The 23329-nt window shown below is 39.6% G+C and overlaps 1 protein-coding gene across 3 annotated transcripts; it reads right to left on the reverse strand.

The window, feature by feature from the left end:
• Window positions 1-424: 424 nt before the first annotated feature.
• On the reverse strand, window positions 425-22085 carry LOC106848178 (zinc finger protein 280B). 3 transcript variants are annotated; one of them, XM_014867900.3, is made up of 4 exons: window positions 21941-22078; window positions 21036-21094; window positions 6842-6912; window positions 425-5009 (listed from the first exon to the last, which is right to left on the reverse strand). In XM_014867900.3, the coding sequence occupies exon 4, from the start codon at window positions 4943-4945 to the stop codon at window positions 3317-3319; it is 1629 nt and encodes a 542-aa protein (XP_014723386.2). In that variant the 5' UTR covers window positions 4946-5009; window positions 6842-6912; window positions 21036-21094; window positions 21941-22078; the 3' UTR covers window positions 425-3316. The 3 variants fall into 3 exon arrangements, with proteins under 3 accessions (XP_014723386.2, XP_014723385.2, XP_014723387.2); XM_014867899.3 differs by lacking the exon at window positions 6842-6912; XM_014867901.3 differs by lacking the exons at window positions 6842-6912; window positions 21036-21094 and having other exon boundaries at window positions 21941-22085.
• Between the last annotated feature and the right edge of the window lie 1244 nt (window positions 22086-23329).

Consider the following 23329-nt stretch of genomic DNA (forward strand, 5'->3'; position numbering starts at 1 on the left):
TCTCTTTAAAGATTCTAAAGACAAATAGAAATTCACTAACCAATATACTCATTACCTTTAATGATAAAGCATTTCTCATTAAAACCTACAGCCCACTTACATATATTGTTTAGAAGTTCTGGCCAATGCAATAAGATTAAAAATAAACACAACTGGCAGGAAGGCAAAGAGTTTGCATAGTGGTACTAAATAAAAATTAGATAAAACAAAAATATTCCATGTTATTGGTGAAAAGACAATATAGCAAAAACGTTTTTTCAAAAAACATTTTATTACTATAATTGCTATTTTACTTACAGTTTTTGGCAACATTAATAAAATAATAAATTTCATCTGAAAGAACAAGCAAGCAAAATAGACAAGGGAATTCACAAGGGCAATAACAAAATAGTAATCTTGACAGATATTCAATATATTTGTAAACAAAACAAAGTGACATTGCTTTAAAAAAATAGAGAGGTATCAATAGAAAAACAGAGAAAGCTCCTGAAAGAACTCAATTCACTATATTAATTTTCTTTTGGTTGCAGGCACAGAAATTAACTCAAGCTAGCTCATAAGGGAGATGCAAAGCCCTTGATGATTCTCTCTTCCCAGCTTTTTGTGAAAAGCTAGGAAATTTAACTAGATTGGAAAGGGGGAGAAAGGAATGGGGAGACTTAAAGTGCTTTTGAGGAGGGAGCAAAAAAAGGAGAGGGAGCGGAGATTTCATTATCAGTGTCATGTTAAAAATACTCATGAAGTTCAATAAACCAAAGGAAGTGTCAGTAAGCGAGGTAGCAAGCCATGCAGGCCTAGGAGAAGAGCATTCTAAGAAAGAGAGGTGCAGTTGCAAAGTCATTTGATCAGCAAGAAATGTGATTTGCTTGATGAAAAGCAAGGCCAGTGTGTCAAAAATAGTGCAACAGCAGGAAAATGATACAGCAGAACAGCAGAAAACGGAAGAGAGAGGAGGTAGACAGGGGGTCATATCACTGGAACCTGTAGTTGGCAATAAATAACAATTTGCACTCCTTAGGAGCATACATTAGCGAAACAGCAAACAACAATAACAGTGTTGATGATAATAAGCAACCACAAAAACACAAAACCACAACATTTCATATTTTTACTATAGAAACGGAATAAGGGAGATAAATATGCAGAAGTATATATATCTATTTATACAAAAAAAGTTTCCACCTGAGACCAGAACCAGTGGAAAACACACACACACACATTCTCTCTCTCCACCTAAAGAAAGGGGTTCAGGCTAAATTTTAGCAAAGTGCCTTGGCCCAAGCAAACTAACTGGAAAAGTCTGGTAAAAGATTCAAAGTGCAAATGAATCAATCAAGCATTGAACAAATAAACACAACAGAAACTACACTCAAGGAATCATCTAATACACGGACAATATACTCACAACTACCTTGTTGTCTGTAGTCTTTCCTCCTGAATACTGAAAGAGATGCTAAGCCCTCGATGACTCTCACTTCACAGCTTTTTGTGCAAGCTTAAGGAATTTAACTAGACTGAGGAGGGGAGAAAGGAGTGAAGAGAGATAAGGTGCCTTCAAGGAGGAAGAGAAAGCAAGGGAACAAAGGAGAGATTTCTCCTGGCTTAGGTCTACAGCCAAGATCCCAGATTCCTTGAGTGGTGCACAGAGGCTACAAGGTATGTGGCTCAAAGGTGGAGGACACATGGCACTAGAAAATAGGGAGTGAGACTTAACCTTGGGAACTCATAGAAGCAGCCAAGGCCGCTGATGTTCAGGAACCGATACACAGAGGGTACTCCACAGTTCTTTGAAAGAGCCTTGGAGATGGCAAGGGAAAAAAAATTCCTCCATAGTTATCATCACAGATTAGGTAGTTCAACAGATGAGATGAAAGATAGTAACTCTTAAGACCTAATACTTACTGAAATAAATTGGATGTTTCCTGCACATAAGAGTATGTCAAGTGAGACTCAAACTCAGTATTAGTTTAATAAAATGGAAAATTATACACACAACAAGAGGGTAACTGTTACAAACATCATGAATTCATGTGCAAGGAAAGATACAAAATTGCAAACCTCACATGTTCAATTAGGGTAAGATAGATGTACTTGGAAAAATATAAGGAAAAGCCCTACACCGGGTTTAATTTCAGTCAGTCACTCTGGGCTACTTTTATCCATTGTACCTACTCTTCCTGGACAATGCCATTCCTGCTTAACAGTAAGAGAACTAAATTTAGCCCAGTCCATGAACTGGACAGATACCATCTGTTTATCCTTTTTCAGTTAAAACTATGGATCCAGGACAGTTCAAAATATGGATGTCAGCACTTCTTTCCCTTGGGAAACTTTACTTGCTTTACTGCTGTAGCTAAGAGAGATAATACGGCTAGTTCATTCTGACTAAAGGCCAGTCAGAAGGGAGAGGGGAGGGAACAAACTGAATTCCTCTTTGGATCACTCAACAGGAGGTGCACTGGCATCAGCCCCATTATATTAATTACCTCCGCTTCTCCATGTGAAGCCAATGATACACCGTGGTTGATTGGTGTCTGAAAGGGCCCCTCGCCAAACATAAGCATTTTATTTTAATGGTTTTGCTTCTTTGGATGTTCTTGGGCTAGGTAAAGACACTCTGGAGACAGTATTCCTTCTGCCTTGGCTCCGAGACTGGAGTGAATATGTGCCTCTCCCTCATATGAGACAAGGAGCCACCGCTCTACATTGACTAACCTCCCAGTCTGGTTCCCATTCATGCCACAGCTTTCAGAGCCAGGTTATTCTACACCAACACAAATGAGGCACTTCTGGGAGTTTAGCAGCAAACAGGACCATGCCATAGCAATGCTATTCCAGTCTGACTAGAGCTGATATTGAAATCTTCAAGGCATGGAAAAAGTTGAAAATAAAGTACTTAAAAAACTCTACGGATTCTATACATAGAAGAGCTTTCAAGTGACATGAAACAGCAAAATAATAAATAGCTTTCCATTCTTTCTCTCTCCACACACACTCACACACACACAGCTTTTACGTGTTAAGCCAGATGGTCACATAAAAATCAGGTGATATATTTTTAAATAGCTCAAAATTCATAAATCAGGTAATATATTCTTAAATAACAGCTCAAAATTCATTTCATATCATTCATATTGAAACAATTCATATTGAAAAAAATATTCTAGTATTTCACGAATTTTAAAAAAACTCATAAATGATCCGTTGGTTTCACTATTTTTGATGCTAATGAATAACGTATGGTTTGTATTTTTTTGTTTTTATGGGTTTGCTGACTCTGATTGAAATACTTGCTTTAGATTTACTGAAACTAGAATTAACGGAGGTTTTTTGAACTTCTACTTTTAGACCTGGAGAGTGATGGTTCAGAATCAGATGTGCTCACAGTAACAGATGCTACTTTCACTGATCCTGGTTGAAGAGGTCCCAGTGACACTTGAATAACAACTTTTGTATCAGGAGGCAATCCTTCCAGTTGCTTAGGCTTCTTAAACATTTGATGACATTGGGTCTTGTGCTCCATTTTTTCTTTGAAAGTCAAAAACTGTAGCCGGCACTTGGAACACTGGTGAACACTCTTTTCCCAGTGTCCTCTATAATGACACATGTATGGTGTTGCAGTTTTGAAAATTTTGAGACAAAACGGACAAAGCAAATTCTTAGTGTTTTCATGGCATGTTCTGAAATGTGTTTCCACATCAGCAAAGGCCGACGATCTGTAATTGCAAACTTGGCACACATAGGGCATTTCGCCAGGCTTATGATTGTCCTTCATGTGCTGTAAGAGAACCTGATCTGTTTCAAATGACAATTCACAAATTTTACAGACAGTGGAGGGCTCCTGGGTAGTGTGCACACTTTCAATGTGACATTGCAGCTGGAAGGGAGTGGGAAACTGCCGATGGCAATGCTGGCAGGTGGTGTGGTTTTCCCAGCTGTCACCCTTCTGCTTCTCAAGTTCCAAATGGTGCTTCATATGATTCATAAACTTGACATTTTTTAGAACTTTTAAGCAGCTGAGGCATTTAAAAGTTGTGTGAGTCTTCTGTTCTGGCTGCTCGTCTCCTTTATGTTGTCCGTAGTAAAAGTCCTGAAGTAACACAATCAGATTTCCTTTCTTGGGATCAACAGTCTTGTTTTCACTTGCGAGACTCAAAAAGTGTGTTTCTTCCAGTCTATTTTCCCTAACGGGATTTACAGGCTTGAAAAGGACATTATCCTTTGGAAAAGCTGTTGAAAAAGGTGCTCCATCCTGAACATGGCTTAATGAGGTATGAACACCATTTGAGGGTGTGCTTTGCTGAGTAGTAATTGTATGAAAGATACCTGACGGGGACGAGGCTGAAGAATGTCCCCCTATGATTCCATCACTGAGTTTAGGCCTTTTGGAATTTATGCTGTTTACTTCAGAAGTGGAATGCCGCTTTGATATGCAAAGACTTTTATTCATACCTCCTACAGAAAGTGCTGCTCCTACCTGATGCTGCAACGAACTTGCGAAGGTAATCAAAGGAGAACATAACTCTGAAGAGCTATTAGGCACGACTTGTGGTGAATTATTTTTATAATTAGGTTTAGACAAAGGCTCAATAATAACAGGACTATCTGTTGATCTAGATTCAGATTCTGAAAGTGGCAAGACAGTCACTGTTTCTGATGTAGGGGTCACATGACTTACAGGCTGCAATTTGTGAGCAGTATCTTTTCTAAGGTGACCATACTTTTTTCTCCTTGAACATGAACCTGGGGTGACTCTGTTCAAAATGTTTGAAACCACTGGTTTTGAATTTGAAGTCACCCCAACAAAGATCAGCTCAGCATCTTCATGTTCCACCCCAACAAAGATCAGCTCAGCATCTTCATCATCTACTTGTTTGGTTTCTTCTATGCTCTTCTGTGGTTCTGGCTCTTGTTCTTCCTTACATAACGTACATGGTTGTTCCATTTTTTAATTTTTTTTAATTCTTGAAGGCCACAAGTCCCACTGCTTCCTTTATATGAACTGCCACCTAAGTACAAACACACTACGCATCAGTAAGTACAGAAAAATGCATTATCTTAATTCTCTCTAAAACTCTAAGGTAGTTATAAACATCCCTATTTTACAGATAAAGACACTAAGGCTCAAAAAGGATAAATGATAGCTTAAAACATACAATTACAAGTGTATGGGACTCTAGAATCATAGCTTTGCCCAATGCTGACTATGATCTCTGCTGATAAAAAAGAAAAGAAAAGAAAAAACTCCAACTAATCATTAGGCGAAATCATACGTAAAGGACAAGTATTTTTACAAAGGCACCACTGTGCAGTGTTTAGAAACATGGGTTTTGGAGTTCGAGAAGATTAAGCTGGAATTCTAAGTCGGTCACACACCAGCTTCTTCTTTGGCAAGCTTCTAACTTTTAAATGTTTTTCTGTATCAAAGGCAAAAGTTCTTCTTTCTTAGCCTTAAGGTAATAGCTCTTTAAAAAGCATCACCTATTCAATGGCAGCTTGTTTTATGGTAGAACTGAAAGAACATCTACGTTGTACATATCTCAATTGATTCATAGACACTAATTTCACAAATACTAATATAGAAAAGTACCAAATTCAAAGACGAGAGTGTACCTACACTAGTTAACAAATAGCGTCATTCAATGTCAAGTGCTTAGCACATGCCTAGCAAACTGGGAATGAACTCCCTTGATAATCTCACCCAACTCAAGGCCTTAATTATAAGCCTTCGCTGATGTCTCCTAAATTTCTCCTTCCAATCCTCACTTCCCCATGGAACTTAAATCCAACAGTGCTTCCTCCCTCAATCCACCTCAGTCTCTTCTCCACAAGGCAGGCAGAGTGATTCTGTTAAAACAAATCACATTATATCACTGCTCAGCTCAAACTCCTCCAATGGCTTTCTAGTTCACTCAGTAAAAGGCCAAGTCCTTCCAATGCCTATAAGGCCACAATTCCAACCCTACATACTGCCCTGCAGTTATCTCATACTCCTCTCCCTCATCTACTTCACTCTAACCACACTAACCTCCTTTCTATTTCTGGAACACACTAAACACTTGACCCTGCTTGGGGCCCTTGTATTTGCTGTCCCTCTAACACGACTGCTCATCATACAGATACTTGCACGGCTGGCTCCTCACACCTCTGAGGCTCTGTTCCAAGTATTCTTCTCAGAGAGGTTCTCAAATACTCCAACCAACCTCTAAATTCACATCCCCAATCTCTCTTCCCTTCTCTTTCACCTTCAAGACCTTAAAGCACCATCTAACATATTATAAACTTTATTTATCTTCTTTCCCATTCTCTATTCAGTAAAATGTAAACTCCAAAGGACAAGAACTGTCTTTTGTTCACTGCTGTATCCTCAGCACAAAGAGCAGCGCCTGGCACAGCATAGGAACCCAAGTATAGAATCCGTTAAATGAATAAACAATGGCTCCCAGTAATAAGAACCTTCATTTGTAGAGTACATTGCACTCCTTTAATTGCACATTTTCTATTAACTTAATGAGAACCTTGTCTATGTCAGAAATCCTGTAGGTCAAAATAAAAGACTTAAAGCTGCTAACTTTTACAAACTTTTTTTTTTTAACCCACAGTAAAAAAACAAAACAACAAAAAAAATTTATGTGGAGTCTCACTACACTAACACATATAAATAATAATTGCCTTTACTACATGGAATGTGTATTCTAATACGTCCTATTTCATTTTTCTTAAATTGATCATGACCCACAAAATCAATGATGACACATCAATGGGTCACTACTAGTAGTTTGAACACATTGGTTTTAGGCTAGCAAAATGTAAGCAGTTTAAAATCCTGTTCATAACTCACCAATTTCTGAAAACATAACATCAGAATTCACTGTAGCCCAATGTGGACCCTTCAAGTCAGCATAATCCAATCTATAAAAATTAAACTGGCATCAAATACATGTCATGCACCTCTCAATTTAATTAGCATATCAGTATATAATTTTGGAACATATAGGTATTTAATCCTGAAAATGTGTGTACCAACTTGGAAGTAATTTTAAAAATAAATATAACATTAAGCATAATAAAATTATTTATTCTTTTCTTCACTTATTCTACAACTATATTTTGCTGCCCAACACTGGTCCAACACTACTAAGTACTGGGTAGAAAACAGTGAATGCATGAAGCATACAGTTTAGTGCATCATGAACAGTGACTTACAACCTTCTTAAAACTAAGATCAAGTAGATAATTAGGAGATAGGTAATGCAAGAAAACATACGAGGCAAATCTGAAAACAGTGCTCTTTGGAGTCAATGAAAATTGGTTTGGTCTGTCTGTATATAACTTCAGTCACCTAACTCCAGGATGATGCCACTTAAGTCCAGTGTTTCTCAACCTAAGCACTACTAACATTTTTGGATCAGAAAATTCTTTGTTGTAGGAGGCTATCAGGTGCATTTAAGATGTTTAGCAGCACTGCTGGACTCCGCCCACTAGACACCAGTAGCAATCGTCTAGACGTCGCAATCAAAAATGTACTATGTGGGGCTGGCCCAGTGGTGTAGCGGTTAAGTTTGCATGATCCACTTAGGTGGCCTGGGATTTGCTGGTTCAGATCCTGGGCACAGACCTAGACATTGCTCACCTAGACATTGCTCATCAAGCCATGCTGTGGCAGCATCCCACATGGAAGACCTAGAAAGACTTACAACCAGGATATACAACTATGTACTGGGGGTTTGGGGAGGAAAAAGAAAAGAGGAAAATTGGCAACAGATGTTAGCTCAAGGCCAATCTTCCTCACCAAAAAGCATACCTAAAAAAAATTTTTTAAACCAAAAAAAAAAATGTTCTATGGGAGCCAGTCCTGATGGCCTAGTGGTTATAGTAGCAGTGAAAGTTTTCGTGCACTCTGCTTTGGCGGCCTGGGTTCAGTTCCTGAGCATGGAAACACACCACTCGTCTGTCAGTAGCCAGGCTGTGGCAGCAGCTCACATAGAAGAACAAGAAGAACTTACAACTATACACAGCTATGTACTGGGGCTTTAGGGGAAGGGAAAGAAGAAAAAAGGAGCAAGATTGGCAACTGATGTTAGCTTAGGGCAAATCTTCCTCTGGGGGGAGGGAAAGTTCTATGGGAGAATTTCTCCCCTAATCCAACCTTCTTCTCAAGCTCACTTTCACATTTCTAGTAACTACCTTCTAGGTAATTCTGCATGTATGCTCTATCCTCTCTAAAGAAATAACTCTACATCAAAATTATTAATAATCTCCCTGAAATCATAAAAACCAGAATAAAATTTAAAAATAAAAAATTTTGAAAATAAAATATAAATCCTAATTTGACAACTAATATGACCATCAGAATTACCTAAGGATGGATTTTTAAAGCCTAGAAAAGTTTATGATTTACCTAAAGGTACATGTAGGGTCTGGAGACAGTCTTAGCATCAAAATGCATGATTCTTGAATTCTAGTTCTGTGTTCTTACCATGAGAACTCTGACTTAATGCATGCCTATTTCCGATGACGGTGCTATTGACTACTTAGTCTCTAAGGATCAAAGAGCCTCATTGGATTTGTTTTTATTCTCCTATCTTATAAAAGCTGTACAAACCTCCCATCAAATTAGTCACAGACACTTATAAGTGATTCTAAATAACTTTTCAGAGCATTAGTCATTCTAACTACCTTTCATTTCCATTCCTGTTAAAGCACCTCCCCCCAACTTCTAGGTGTAGGACAGTTACTTCATGTTTGTACATCTGTACTACACTCCAAATTGTTGTCTTGTCTCTCCGTTCTTCAAAATATATGCATGACACCACTATATGAATCTTAAAACACCACTGTAATTGTATGACTCCTCTATTCCTAAATGTTAAATGATCCCTCCAATTCTAGAGAATACATTTTAGGTTATGCTATGGACTAAACTGTGTCCTCCCAAAATCTGTCTGTTGAAGCCCTATCTCCCAATGTGATGGTATTTGGAGATGGGGCCTTTGGGAAGTAATCTGGTTTAGATAAGGTCACAAGGGTGGGACTCTTAAGATGGGATTAGTGTCAAGAAGAGATATTAGAGATCTTGCTTCCTCCCTATACCACCCCCTAATCATGCCCTATGTGAGGACACAGCAAGAGGGTGGCTGCCTGCAAGCCAGGAAGAGAACCCTCACTGGGAAACCAAATCAGCTGGCACCTTCAGCTTGGACTTTCCAGCCTCCAAAACTATGAGAAATAAATTCCTGTTGTTTAACAAAAATAAAAACAAACTGGGTTATTGGAATAACACTGCTGAACTTTGACCCAACTGATCTTGGTAAGATTTTTAGCTGTTTATCATACTGATTAACTTTCCATCCAACCAATCACTCAACATGAAAAATGAGTAGAAAAAAAATCAGATATAAAGCAAGTATGTTAATGAGCCGTCCATTTGTAACAAGAGTAACATTAGACTGTGGGAGTTTTCTTATCACTTCTCCTCCCATGTCCTTATTTTCTACAATTTAACAGAATCTTGAGACATTGGGGTGGAGAGGCTAGACATGCCAAGACCTACTAGATCTAAGGAATCAGTCCTGAAAAATCACTTCATAATCCCCACCAGGGAAGTTCTCAAGAGCTGTGAGAGCAGCCAAACAGGTTTCTGTCCAAAGATCGCTGAGACAACAGTGGGGGATGACCTGCATCCCAGGTTATTCCTGTGCATTTAAACAAACGCCCATTTAAAGGTCTTTGCTATAGCCACACACCAGCTTTTTTTCAAGCATCAGTTTTTTTTTTGTTTTTTTCTACTGAGGAAGATTCACCCTGAGCTAACATCTGTGCCAATCTTCCTCTATTTTGGATGCAGGTCACCACCACAGCATGGATGACAGGTAATGTAGGTCCACCCAGGATTTGAACCTGCAAATCTGGGCCGCTGAAGCGGAGCATACCAAACTGAACACTAGTACGCCACCAGGCCAGCCCTCTCGAGTAACTTCCCGAAATTAGCCACCAGGACTCCTTTGGTACCCATCCTCACCATCTTCCCTTGCCCTTGACTCTTTTCAGCCCACTACCACTCCTCTAAATTCCTGTCCCAACTCCCTCACTCTCTCCCTACTCACAGCACTGGTGTCCTTCCCCACTACTCTTCCTCCCCTCTCCTGCATTAACCCCACATATTTGCTACTTTAGAATTTAATGCCCATTAAAAACAGATCCTTGGGGAAAATGTGAGCTTTAAGGGATGCTTAAAACTGCAGTAAACATTTGCATTCCATCCAAGGGCAACTAATTAAAACAAAAATAATATTTTCAAACATATTTTTTAACAAATATTTTTTCATAAATAAGCTCAGGGTGGTAGAGGAGTGCAAAAATAGGGTCTAACCTGGCCTAAGAGTCTAGGAGGGGAACAACTTTTAAACCAAGGTCATTCTTTGTCAAAAGACATGACTATTTCCACAGAATGGACCAAGAGAAAAATCGAGGTTTTACAAGAGACTCTCACAACCATTCCCACTCTTGCTCTATGAACTCTTCTCCCACTACGATACAGTCACTAACTCCAATCCAGCTACAGTGGCTTCCTTGCTGTTCCCTCCGAGTCTACAACTGAAACTCTTTTCTCACAGTTATCCCCAGGGCTAACACTTCTATGTCCTTCAAGTCCACGTCAAACCCAACCTTACTAACTTACTCTGACTATCCTATCCAAAATTACAACACACCTACCTACCCAACATTTGACTCTGCTCTATTATATTTTTCCTAATTTCATAACATCACCTTTTCTTCTATCACCTTCCACATAATAAATACATAAAGAGAATGCATGCATTTACTCTATGTACTACCTTTATTCCTCCACTGGACTGTCAGTTCTTTCCACTGGAGAAGTTCTGTTTTATTTTTCAGTTTGTTTTGTTTGTTTTTGTCTGTTTTGTTCACTGATTTCTCCCAAGTGCCTAGAGCAGTCCTGGTACACACTAAGCACTCCAATATTTATTAAAGGAAAACAATTATCTAGAACGAGTTAGAAATAAACTCAACAAAGTAAGGTGGGCTGAGGGAAGTGGTAGGAAATGTTCAAACCTGAGAAACAGCCAATTTTCTTCAAGCCTGGGAGCCACCAAAGTGTACTGTTAGAGCAAATGTGAGAGCCCTGCAATCCCGGGATTCAGGAGAATGACTATGGCCAGATCTCATCATGGGAACTGATAATTTGGGGAATCCTTTTCTCAGGAAAGTATGGTTCGAGTCCTACATGGGATCTTCTCCCAGAAAAGAATGAAATTCAGCCAGTTTCCCTTTTCCTTCCTTTCCTCCCAAGAGCAGCATCATAGAAGAATCCACAAAGGAGATATGAGCAGGGTGGCAGTTCAACATAAAACTGGCCTGTTAGTTCAGAGGCAAGTTCTTTCACTAAGGCTGAGTGTTTGGAAAGGGTGTGGAAGTATCAGGCAAGAGGTGAACGATTTAAAGAGGCATTGTGCAGGACAACAAAACAGACGACTAAAAAAACCATGACAGTGTCAATTTGTTAAATGCCAGCAACAAGGTGAGGTCAGAAGGAATGTTGGAACAAAGAACTCCAAATATCCATCCACTCCTTTAGAAAAGCAAAGAGAACACCAGAAAAAAAATTCTCAAAATCAAGTTTTTCAGATCCTGAAGTTAACAAAAAAGCTTGCAAAAATCAGTGGATTTTTGTGGAAAACAGTTCGGCAGTTGTTTAAAAACTTAAACACAGAATTATGCTATGGCCGCACAAATCCACTTCTAGGTAATACATCCAAAATAACTGAAAACAGGTACTCAAACAACACATGTAATGTACATGCATATTTATGCAGCACTATTCACAATAACCTAAAGGTGGAAATAAATGTCCAATGGATGAATGGATAAACAAACTGTGGTACATACATACACTGGAATATTATCCAACCATAAAATGAATGAAAGCACCTCCATGTTCACTGCAGCATTATTTGCATCAGTACTGATATATGCTACAACCTGGATAAACCCTGAAAACATGCAAAGTGAAAGAAGCAAGACAGAAAATGTCAAACATTGTATGTCTTCATCTAAAGGAAATATCCAGAATACTTAAATTCATAGAATCTAAACACAGGTTGGTGGCTGCCAAGGGAGAGGGGTGGGGAAATGCAGAGAAACTGCTTAATGGGTAAAGGGTTTTACTTTGGAATGAGGAAGATGTTGTGGAACTAGCAAGAGGCAGCAGCTGTACAACATCATGAATGCTCTAAATACCAGTGAATTATTCACTTTTAAATGACTGATTTTGCTATGTGAATTTCACCTAAATACATATATATTTTTTTTTTTTTTGAGGAAGATTAGCCCTGAGCTAACATCTGCTGCAAATCTTCCTCTTTTTTTTTTTCAACTGAGGAAGACTAGCCCTGAACTAACAGCCATGCCCATCTTCCTCTACTTTATATGTGGCACACGTCCTGCCACAGCATGACTTGCCAAGCACTGCCATGTCCACACCCGGGATCCGAACCGGCAAACCCCAGGCTGCCGAAGCAGAATGTGAGAACTTATCCGCTGCACCACCAAGCTGGCCCCTAAATATATTATTTTAAAAAATAAAGAAGGGATATTACTACCAAACATATAGAAATAAAAAAAAATTGAAGGGAATACTAATTCTATTCCAACAAATTAGATAAACTAGATGAAAGGGACAAATTCCTAGAAAGACATAAACTACCAAACCGACTCAAGAAAAAAAAAACAGAAAATATGAATAGATCCAAAACAAATAAAGAGATTAAATTAGTAATAAAAAAACAATCCCAAAAGAGAAACCCAAGATCAGATGACTACCCTGGTGAATTCTGTCAAAATGATTAACGAGTAATTAACACCAATTCTTTATCAACTCTTCCAAAAATTATAAGAGGAGAGAAAACTTTCCAGCTCGTTCTATGAGGCCAGTATTACTTTGATACTGAAACCAGACAAACACGTAACAAACACACAGAAAAGAAAACTATAAACCAATATCTTTTATGAATGCAGAGGCAAAAATCCTCAACAAAATACTGGCAAACAAAACCCAACAATGTATAAAAAGGATTATACACCGTGACCAAGTGGGATTTATGTAAGATACGCAAAGTTGGTTCATTATATGAAAATCAATCAACATTATACCATGTTAATGGAATAAAGGACAAAATACATCTGCCTACAGAAAAAGCATCTGACAAAATCTAACATCCTTTCATGATTAAAAAAAAAAAACACTAAACAATTAGGAACAGAAGGGAACCATCTCAATCAAACAGAGGGCATCGGAAAAAGACCCACAGTAGCATCATACTTAATCATGAAAGACTGAAAGCTTTCCCTCTAAGATCAGAAACAAGACAAAGATATCCACTTCCACCACTTTGATTCAGCATTATACTGGAGGTTCTTATAACCAGGGTGATCAGGTAAAAAAGTATTTGGATTGGACACAAAGAAAGAAGCAGAACTATACAGAGAGGACATGATTTTGTATACAGAAGATCCTAAAGAATCCACAAACAAGTATTAGAACTAACAAACAAATTCAACAAGGTTGCAGAATACAAGATCAACATAAAAAAAATCCTATTTCTATATACTAGCAATAAACACTGTGAAAATGAAATTAAGTGAACTATTGAACTTACACTATCATTAAAAAGAACAAAATACTTAGGAATAAATTTAGCAAAAGAAATGCAAGACTTTTATACTGAAAACACTGAACTATATTGAATACACTGTTGAAGGAATTAAAGAAAATTTAAATAAATGTAAAGACATCCCATGTTCATCTATCAGAAGATTTAATATTGTTAAAATGGCAAGACTCCCAAAATGATGTATCAAAATTCCAGCTGGCTTTTTCACAGAAATTGAAACTCATACAGAAATACAAGGGACTCAGTATAACCAAAACAAAACTGAAAGATTCACACTTTCTGATTTCAAAACTTACTACAAAGCTCCAGGAGTCAAGAATGTGGTACTGACATAAGGACAGAAACATAGATCAATGAAATAAAATTCAGAGTCCAGAAATAAACCTATACCCTAACGATCAATTGATTTTCAGCAAGATTACCAAAATAATTCAGTGGGGAACAGGTAAGTCTTGTCAACAAATTTTGCTGGAACAACTTGATATCCACATGCAAAAGAAGGAAGCTGGACCCCTGCTCACACCATATACAAAGCAACTGAAAACGGACTGCAGAACTAAACGTAAGAAAAAAAAGAGTAAATGGTTTCTTGGATAATACACTAAAAGAGTAAATGACAAAAAACAAACAGGATTCCACCAAATTAAAAACTTTCGTCTTTCAAAGGACACCATCATAAAGGTAAAAATACAATCCACAGAATGGGAGAAAGTATTTGGGAATCATATATGTGATAAGGGACTTGTATCCAGAATATATCAAGACCTCTTATAACAGAAGAATAAAATGAACAAAAGACTTGAATAGACAATTTCTCCAAAGATGATATACAAATGACCAAAAGTATATGAAAAGATGCTCAACATACTAATCATCAGGGAAATATGAATCAAAACCACAATGATATATCACATCACACCCATTCGGATGGCTACTATGAACAAAAAATAACCGTTGGCAAGGATGTGGATAAATCGGAACCCTTGGGTGCTGTAGATGGATTGTAAAACGGTGCAACTGCTATGGAAAACACTACAGAGGTTCCTCAAAAAATTAAAAATAGAACTACCATATGATCCAGCAGTCTCACCTCTGGATAGATATCCAAAAGATAGCAAAGTAGGGTCTTGAAGAGATATTTGCACACCCATGTTCACAGTGGCACTATTCACAATAACCAAGAGGTGGAAGCAACCCAAATGTCCATCAACTGATGGATGAATTTAAAAATTGTGATATATGCATACAATGGAACATTCTTCAGCTATAAAAAGGAAATCCTGTCACAGGCTACAACATGCATGAATCTTGAGAACATTATGCTAAATGAAATAAACCAGTCACAAAAAGACAAATACTGTAGGATTCCACTTATATGAAGTATATAAAGTAGCCAAAGCAATAGAAAAAAAACAGAAAACAGAATGGTGGATACTAGGGTCTAGGTGGAGAGGGAAAAGGGGAGTTTGTTGTTTAACAGATAGGTAAGAGTTTCAATTTTGTAAGATAAAAAGTTCTAGAGATCTGTTTCAAAACAATGTGAATATACTTCACACCTAAAAATGGTGAAAATAGTAAATTTTACGGCTTACCACAATAAAAAAATTCATTTAAAAAAATGGGTCAAGGATTTGCACAGATATTTCTCCAAAGAACATATACAAATAGGCAACAAGCACAAGAAATACTGCTCAACTAGGATTAGTCATGAGGGAAATGTAAATTAAAATCACAATGTGATACTACTTCACACCCACTAGGTTGGCTACAATCAAAAAGAGGAATAACAACAAGTATTGCAGAGGATGTGGAGAAACCTGAATCCTCACATACTGCTGGTGAAATTGCTGTAAAATGGTGCAGCCACTGCGAAAAAGTTTGGTAGTACCTCAAAAATTCAATATAGTCACCATAGACCCAGCAATTTCACTATCTACATACCCCAAAGAATTGAAAATGTAAGTCCACACAAAAACTTCCACAGCAATGTTCACAGCAGCATTATTCACAATAGTCACAAAGTGCAAACAATGCAAATGTGCGTTAACTGATGAATGGATAAACAAACTGCGGTACAGCCACACAATGGAATATTATTCAGCCACAAAAATAAAGTACTGCTATACATGTATGACCTGGATGAACCTTGAAAATATGGTAAGTGAATAAAGCCAGACAAAAGGCCACATTTTGTATGATTCCTCTTATATAAAATGTCTAGAATAGGTAAATCCATAGAGACAGACAGGAACTAGTGGTTGCCATGCGCTGGGCAAAAAAAAGGAATGGGGAGTGTACTAGGTTGAAACACATCAGATCCTAATCCCTGAAACATGTATATGTCACCTGATTTGGAAAAAAAGGCCTCTGTAGATGTGATTAAGTTGAGGATCTGGAGATGGGGAGATAATCCTGGATTATACAAGCGGGCCCTAAATGCCATCACAAATGTCCTTATAAGAGAGGCTGAGGAAGATTTCACACATACACTAGGAAAAAGCAATGTGAAAAGACTAGAGTGACGTGGTCACAAGCCAAGGAATGCCAGCCATGACCACAAGCTGCACAAGGCAAGGAATGGATTCTCCCCCTAGAGTGTCAGGGGGAGTGTGGCCCTGCCAACACCTTGATTTAGGTCCAGTGATACTGATTTTGAACTTCTGGCCTCCAGATCTGAGAGGGAATAAACTTTTGAAGTTTTAAGGCACCAAGCTTGTGGTAATGTGTTACAGTAACCAAAGGAAACTGACACAGGGAGTGACTGCTAATGGATACAGGGTTTGAGGGTTGATGAAATGTTCTCAAATTAGATAGTGGTAAAGGTTGTACAACTATGTGAATATACTACAAAATCATTCAGTTTTATACTCCAAAGAGAGAATTTTACGGTATGTGAATTATGCCTCAATTAAAGAAAAAAAATGCTTAGCAACTGGCTGGTGTGACCCCCACATCCCAACAACTGACACTAAATTTCCAAAGTCCCTAAGCAGAGTCCATTTATGTAACAAGAGTCAGGTAATTAGAATTATGGTAACAATGCAAACTGATCTAGCCAACAAAGACAGTTAAGGTACTATCAGGCGGTCAATTAGCAAATTTATAGTGGGAGGCATACATTTCCAGGGATGGAAGGAGATCTTCCTGCAGAGTGGACACTTCTCTGATACTAAGGATTTGGAAAACCAAATTAATTATAAGTAGGAGTGCTAAATATCCTGATTTGACCAAGACAATTCCAGTTTAACCCGGGGTCCTTATTATTTATTAATAGTGCCACTTTTCACTCTTAAAAATACCCCAAATTGAGCGATAAATTAATCAGCCTAATTATAAGGAATCGAGAGGTTGTAAAAGTGGTGACAGCATATTCCAGGCAGGCCAGATGGGCCCTGCAATGAATCTCTGCATAACTTCTATCTCCCTGTTACTGGGAAGCCCCCAGGAGAAAAATCCTGGTGACTTCTTCAGAGCATTCATATTTTGTTTTCAAATGTATATAATAGTAATGCCTAAGCTAAACTCTCAGAATTGTATTATTCAGTGTTATTCAAATGACTGACTAATTTATATATTTAAGGAAAGGAATGAGGAATGGATCTAGGAATATTTGTAGTTTACATGTATAAGAAGCTTACAAAAGGTAAGGTTAAAATAGCTTGCATCCACATTTATTGTTAAGAAGCCAAAAGATGAAAGTCACTATTATTTTTCTGACACATCAAATTGACCCCAAGATAATATTGCCATGTTAGAACTCCTGGGTCACAAAAAAAGGGAGGTGGGAGGAATTTCTTTGTTTTTTTTTTTTTTAAAGAAATTAGGGAGAGGGCTGGCTTGGTGGCTTGGTGGTTAAGTTCACATGTTCCACTTCAGCAGCCTGGGGTTTACAGGTTCATATCCTGGGCATGGACCTACACACCACTCATCAAGCCATGCTGTGGCGGTGTCCCACATACAAAGTTGAGGAAGACTGGTACAGGTGTTAGGTCTGTGACAATCTTCCTCAAGCAAAAAGAGGAAGGTTGGTAAAAGACGATAGCTCAGGGCCAATCTTTCTCACTAAAACAAAGAAAACAAGAAAAAGAAAAAAATCAGGAAAAATATGTTACTCTATGGAAGAAAGATCATCATAAGAGGTTCTATGTGTGGTCATACACACAAATTTGGTAATGTTTTGATGTTCACTATTTTGGGTGAACTATAACCATAAAATGTATTGAATCAGTCAAGTAGAACATATCGCTGTCCACAAAAGACTAAGAAACAGAGAAACGACACAGGAGTGAAATGATAAGAGTTTGCACAGTCTTGACAGTCTCCTAATCACAGAGAAAGAGGGAGGGAGGAGCATCAAAGTGCACTTTGCGAGGAATCTGAGCATTAAACCATTCAGTCAATGAAAGTCTGGTGAGCCTACCACATAACTGATCTAGTTACTGGGGATACAGCAGAGATCCAAAGACCTTTTCTTCAGGGAGCTAAGTGACATTCCAGTAGGGATAAAAAGAAAAAAAATTTTTAAAAATACATATATATATAAATTGTTATTATATGATATAATAAAATATCTATATATATATTTGTATAATTTCAAATGCTTTTGAATGCTAGAGAGAAAATAAAGCAGGAAATGGGCCAGGTAGTGTGGAGGCAGGTTGATATTTGCATGGCAGGTTATGGATATTTGGGGAAGAATACTCTAGCAGAGGGAACAGCAAACACAAAGGTTCTGAGACTAGAGCGTGCTTAACACATTTAAGGACTGGTGAAGAGCCTAACACAGGCAAGCCAATGGAAAGGGAGAAAAGTTGGGAATAAGATTAAAGAATGAGCTCACGGTGGTGGAGGAGAGTCAAGATTCTGGTAGGGCGATGCAGGCCATTCTAAGTTCTGTAGTTTTTACTTTGAGTGTGATGAGAGATCACTGGGAGGTTTCAAGTGAGTAGTGATATGATCTGACTTTCATTTCAACAGGATCACTCGACTGCTGAGTGGAGAAATAGACTTCAGAGGGTAATACTGGAAGCAGGAAGACAAGTTAAGAGGCTACTAAAATAATACAGACAAAAGATGATGGCATTACCAGATAGGGTGGAAAAAACGGAGGTACTAAGAAGGGGTCAGAATCTAGATCAAAATCTTGAAGAACCACAGATTTTTTGTGGATTGGATTCGGGATGTGAAGGAGAGGAGGATGAAATACAAGGGGTGATGCTGAGCAGGTAAACACATGAGACCAGAGCTCAGATGAAGTTCTAGGCTAAGTATACAAACTTTGGAGTCTTCAGCAGGTAGTCTTACTTAAAACACAAGACTAGATGAGATCACCTAGGGAAAGAAGTCTGAGATCCAAGCCCTGAGGCATTCCTTTGATTATGGGTCAGGGAGACAAGAAGGAACTAGAAAAGGATATGAAGAGGGAAAAGTTAAGTTATAGCCATGGGGGAGAGAAGGGGGAGGTAAGACAAGAACCAAGAAAGAGAAGCATCCTGTAATCCAAATGAAAAATTATTTTCAGGGAGGAAGAAATGAACTACTCTGATAACTGCTGCCAATAAATCAAATCAAATAAAAATTAACCATTGGATTAAGCATTGAGTAATTTATTGGTAACCTTGACAAGACTGGATTTAAAAGACAACAGAATTAGAGACAGCAAATACAGACAACTCTGGAGAAATTTTCCTGTAATGACAAGTAAGTATGAAATAAAATACACAGAAGGGGTACGTACAATCATAAGATGAATTTTTAATGAAAGATGACATTGCAATCACTCTGTTTGCTGATGGGAAGGATCCAGAGAAATAAAAAACTTAATCCAGGACAAAGAGAAGACTTCCTGGAACAATATCCTTAATAAACAAGAACTGCTTGAATGTAGAAGGCAAGGAGAGATTTTGGCCTTAGCCTGGACACAAATAATTCACCCAAAGTAATAGAACAAACGCCTGAGAGCATATGGAGAAGGGTGGGAAAGGTGGCTAAATGGGTGTGGTAGCCAGCCTTCAAGAAGGCCCCAAATGAATCCCACCTCCTGATACTCACATGCTTGTGCAGCCCTTTCCCACACTATCATCACAGGGTTGGCCTGTGGGACTAAACAAATACAGCAGAAGTAATGGTATGTAACTTCTGAAAAAGACTCAGCACTTCATCTTGGGTGCAAGCTCTCTCTTGAATCACTCATTCTGGGGGAAGCCTGCTGCCATGACATGAGCAGCCCCATGGAGAGGCCCAGAGTGAGGAACCGAGGCCCCTTGCTAACAGCTAAGTGACTGAGCTTAGACAAAGACCATCCAACAAAACTCAAGTCTTCAGACACTACTGATCCAGCCAAAAGCTAAACTAGAACCTCATGAGAGACTCTGATCCAGGACCACCTGGCTAAGCCACTCCTGGATTCTAGACCATGAGAAACTGTTAGATAGTAAACATTTGTTATTTTAAGCTATTAAGATTTGCGATACTGTGTTACACAGTAACAGATAATAAACTATACACCGGATCTCACTGAGCTGAATGCACAAGCTGCTGGCCATAGAACTTACCTACAATCTTGCCTACTGGCATGAAATGAATTCAGATGGCCTCCCCTAACTAATCATATTCAATTCATGAAACATGGAAAAGGTATAGAAATGAACAAACTAACCTCATATAATCGTTTTTAACCAATACTCATTTACCCTGAATGAACCAATTTAATACTTTTATACATTAGCCAAAACTTTAGGGTATGTGCTATCAGCCCATTTTAGCTTCACAACATGGTAAAAGAAGTCAGCTTCACATCGCTTAAAATCTATGCTGCTCTTTCTTTTTCCTTTCAAGGGATCGGGTAAAAGAATGCCACCACCAGCCTCCTCTTTTTTAAGAAAGCAATTTAGAGGGGCTGGCCCTGTTGCTGAGTGGTTAAGTTCAGGCGCTCCACTTCAGTGGCCTGGGGTTTCTGCTGTGTACATGGCACCACTCATCAAGCCACGGTAAGGTGGCGTCCCACATACCACAGCCAGAAGGACCTACAGCTAGAATATACAAGTATGTACTGGGGGTGCGTTGGGGAGAAGAAAAAAAGAAAACAGATTGGCAACAGATGTTAGCTCAGGGCCACTCTTTAAAAAAAAAAAAAAAAAGCAGAGAGAAAGCAATTTAGAGAACTCCAGAATTATCTAAATCAATGAGTGGCCTGAATTTATATGCATTCAAACTTAGATCATACACGCTCAGGAAACACTGTCTAAATAGTAATTTGTTAGCACGGGACAGAACAAGAGAAAAAGTGAAGGAAAAAGAACACAACCTTGGTTCTTATGATAAAGACCTGTCTCATCTTACCTCCAGTGTGCACTGAAACTTCAAAACAAGAGATTTTCCAGGCAGGAGGAGGTCACATCCTTGAGGCAACCAGAGGGAAGGATAAGGGTTACTTCCACGTTCCAGGACTCTTTTATACCCCACTGCCTATGTGATACTGCCATTTGGCTGCTTACCAAGCATCTCACACTTAACCACAAAAGGGAACTGAACTCCTTTCCCCCAAACCTGTTCCTCCATCTACCCTACTCAGTAAAGACAACAGGTCAGCAGAGAAATGCCCAAATCAAAAGCAGCGACATCACCCTGGGTCCTGGCTCTCCGCGGGACTTCATTAGGGAAGAAGGCGCTGAGTTAGAGGCCAGGCTGGGACAGAGCAGGCAAGAAAAACAAGGCGCTGCGCAGGGAGCAGAGACCACTAGGTGAATTTTAACAGGCCTGAAACGCCGAAAAGGGTCTAGGCCTACAGCTGTCCCGGATGGGGGCGGGGCTGGGGTTACAGAACTGGAGTAACAGTTTCAATACTATTAGCTCCACAAGAGACCACCGCCAAGGAGGGGGAGGGGGAAGCCGGGGGAGGGGGAAGCCGGGGGAGGGGGAGCCAGGGGCGCGGGGAGCCCGGGAGCAGGCGGGGGCACTGGGAGCCATGACAGGCCCTTTGCCAGGAGGCTGGGCTCTGCTCTGACCTGGGAGAAGGGGTTGCCCGCGGGGCTCCGGGGAGCGGAGGCTGAACTCAGGGAAGGAGGCCCGTGCGGAGGGGGTCTTGGGGCGACAGGGCCGCCTACCCGACCCTCCCTTCAGAGGGCCTCGGCAAAGGGACAGGCCGCTCGGACAGCGCGGTGTCCGGACCTGTGGAGCTGCGGCCGCGGAATCCCTCCCACCTCCCCTCCGAAAACGCTCGGGCTGCGCCACGCTCCCACCCTTACCGTGGCCGTCCACGGCGGTCCCGGAACTGCGGGCGGCGGACGGGCCAGAGTCGCTCCCGGGCAGAGCCCGAGGCGACGACGCCTCCTCAGGCCCCAGGCGCCGCCGACGCCGCCGACGCCTCCGCACGCGCGCCCGCTGCGACCTGTGATTGGCTGCCAGATGCGGGCGCGAGGTCGGCGCGGCCCCGGGCGTTGCGATCCGATTGGCCGCGAGGCCGGGTGGAGCGCATGCGCGCTCTCTGGCGCCCCGCCTGGCGACCACTGGGTGTGGGTTCTGGCTGAGAGGGGCGAGGGCAGCTGTGATGGCTTTTGAATTCCTGGAAACCTGTTGAGTGATCAAGGTTACACAGCCAGCCAGGGCTCAGGGCTGAGGGCGGGCTCCCAGTCCATCAGGGAAAATGATTACCCACTGGAGTCAAGTTCCAGTAATCCTCAGGCGTGGGCCCTTTTCCGTAAGAGTGCTAGCTTCCTGCCCCATACTTGAGGAACTGACCACACAGTTGGGTCTCAACCCGCATCCTTTTGAGGTTGCACAGCCTGCAGCAAGCTAAGAATGAACATTACTTTTTTTAATAGGTGGAAAAAACCCCAGAATATTATTTTGTGGCATCTGAAAAGTATACAAAATTCAAATTTCAGTGTAAGTAAAATTATATTGGGTCACAGAGGTGCCCATTCCTTTAGGTATAGACTATGACTGCTTTCTTATTATAGCAAAGTTGATTAATTGTCAGAAATTATACTCGCAAAGTCTAAAATATTTACCGTTGGCCCTTTAGAGAATTTTTTTAGTTTTAATTGCCCCGTTCTGCCAGAAGTTTGTCTATCTCAGTAATCTGTACTGAAAAGTATTGAAAACAATAACTTTTGGTTTTGTTAATCTATAACACCATTTTCTTCTTTATTTCATTTGTTCCTTCCATTCTTTATTATTTCCTTCTTATCTCCATAGGTTCTGTTGCTTCTCTTTACAACTTTTTGAGATAAATGCCTAGCTCACTTGTTTGTAAAGTCTCTTATTTCTCTTGTATTGAATGCAATAAATTTACCTTAATTTACTTAACTACCAATTTAGCTGTGTCCCACAATTTTTGCTTCATTATCGTTCAATTCCAAGTATGTTCTAATTTCTCTGCCGATTCTCTTTTTAACGCAGGGGTTATATAGTAATGTGGTGTTTGTTTTCCAAATTTATGGGATTTTTAAAGCTCTTCCTTTATCAGTTTCTCACTGTTGCATTATGATCATATCACACGGTCTAAATATTATAGAAGCTTTGCATTTGAAGATTTTTGTTCAGAAAGTTTAGCATAGTCAAAATGAATAGAATGTATGTAATGTAGAGAAAATATTTGTAATGTCTAAAATGTATATGTGTGAAATGAGCTC

The sequence above is a fragment of the Equus asinus genome, chromosome 8, assembly GCF_041296235.1.
Source record: "Equus asinus isolate D_3611 breed Donkey chromosome 8, EquAss-T2T_v2, whole genome shotgun sequence".
NCBI lineage: Eukaryota > Metazoa > Chordata > Mammalia > Perissodactyla > Equidae > Equus > Equus asinus.

What these genes read in the sequence shown, in the direction of transcription:
- LOC106848178 (XM_014867901.3), bottom strand. Translation starts at nt 4,945, where the DNA reads ATGGAACAACCATGTACGTTATGTAAGGAAGAACAAGAGCCAGAACCA.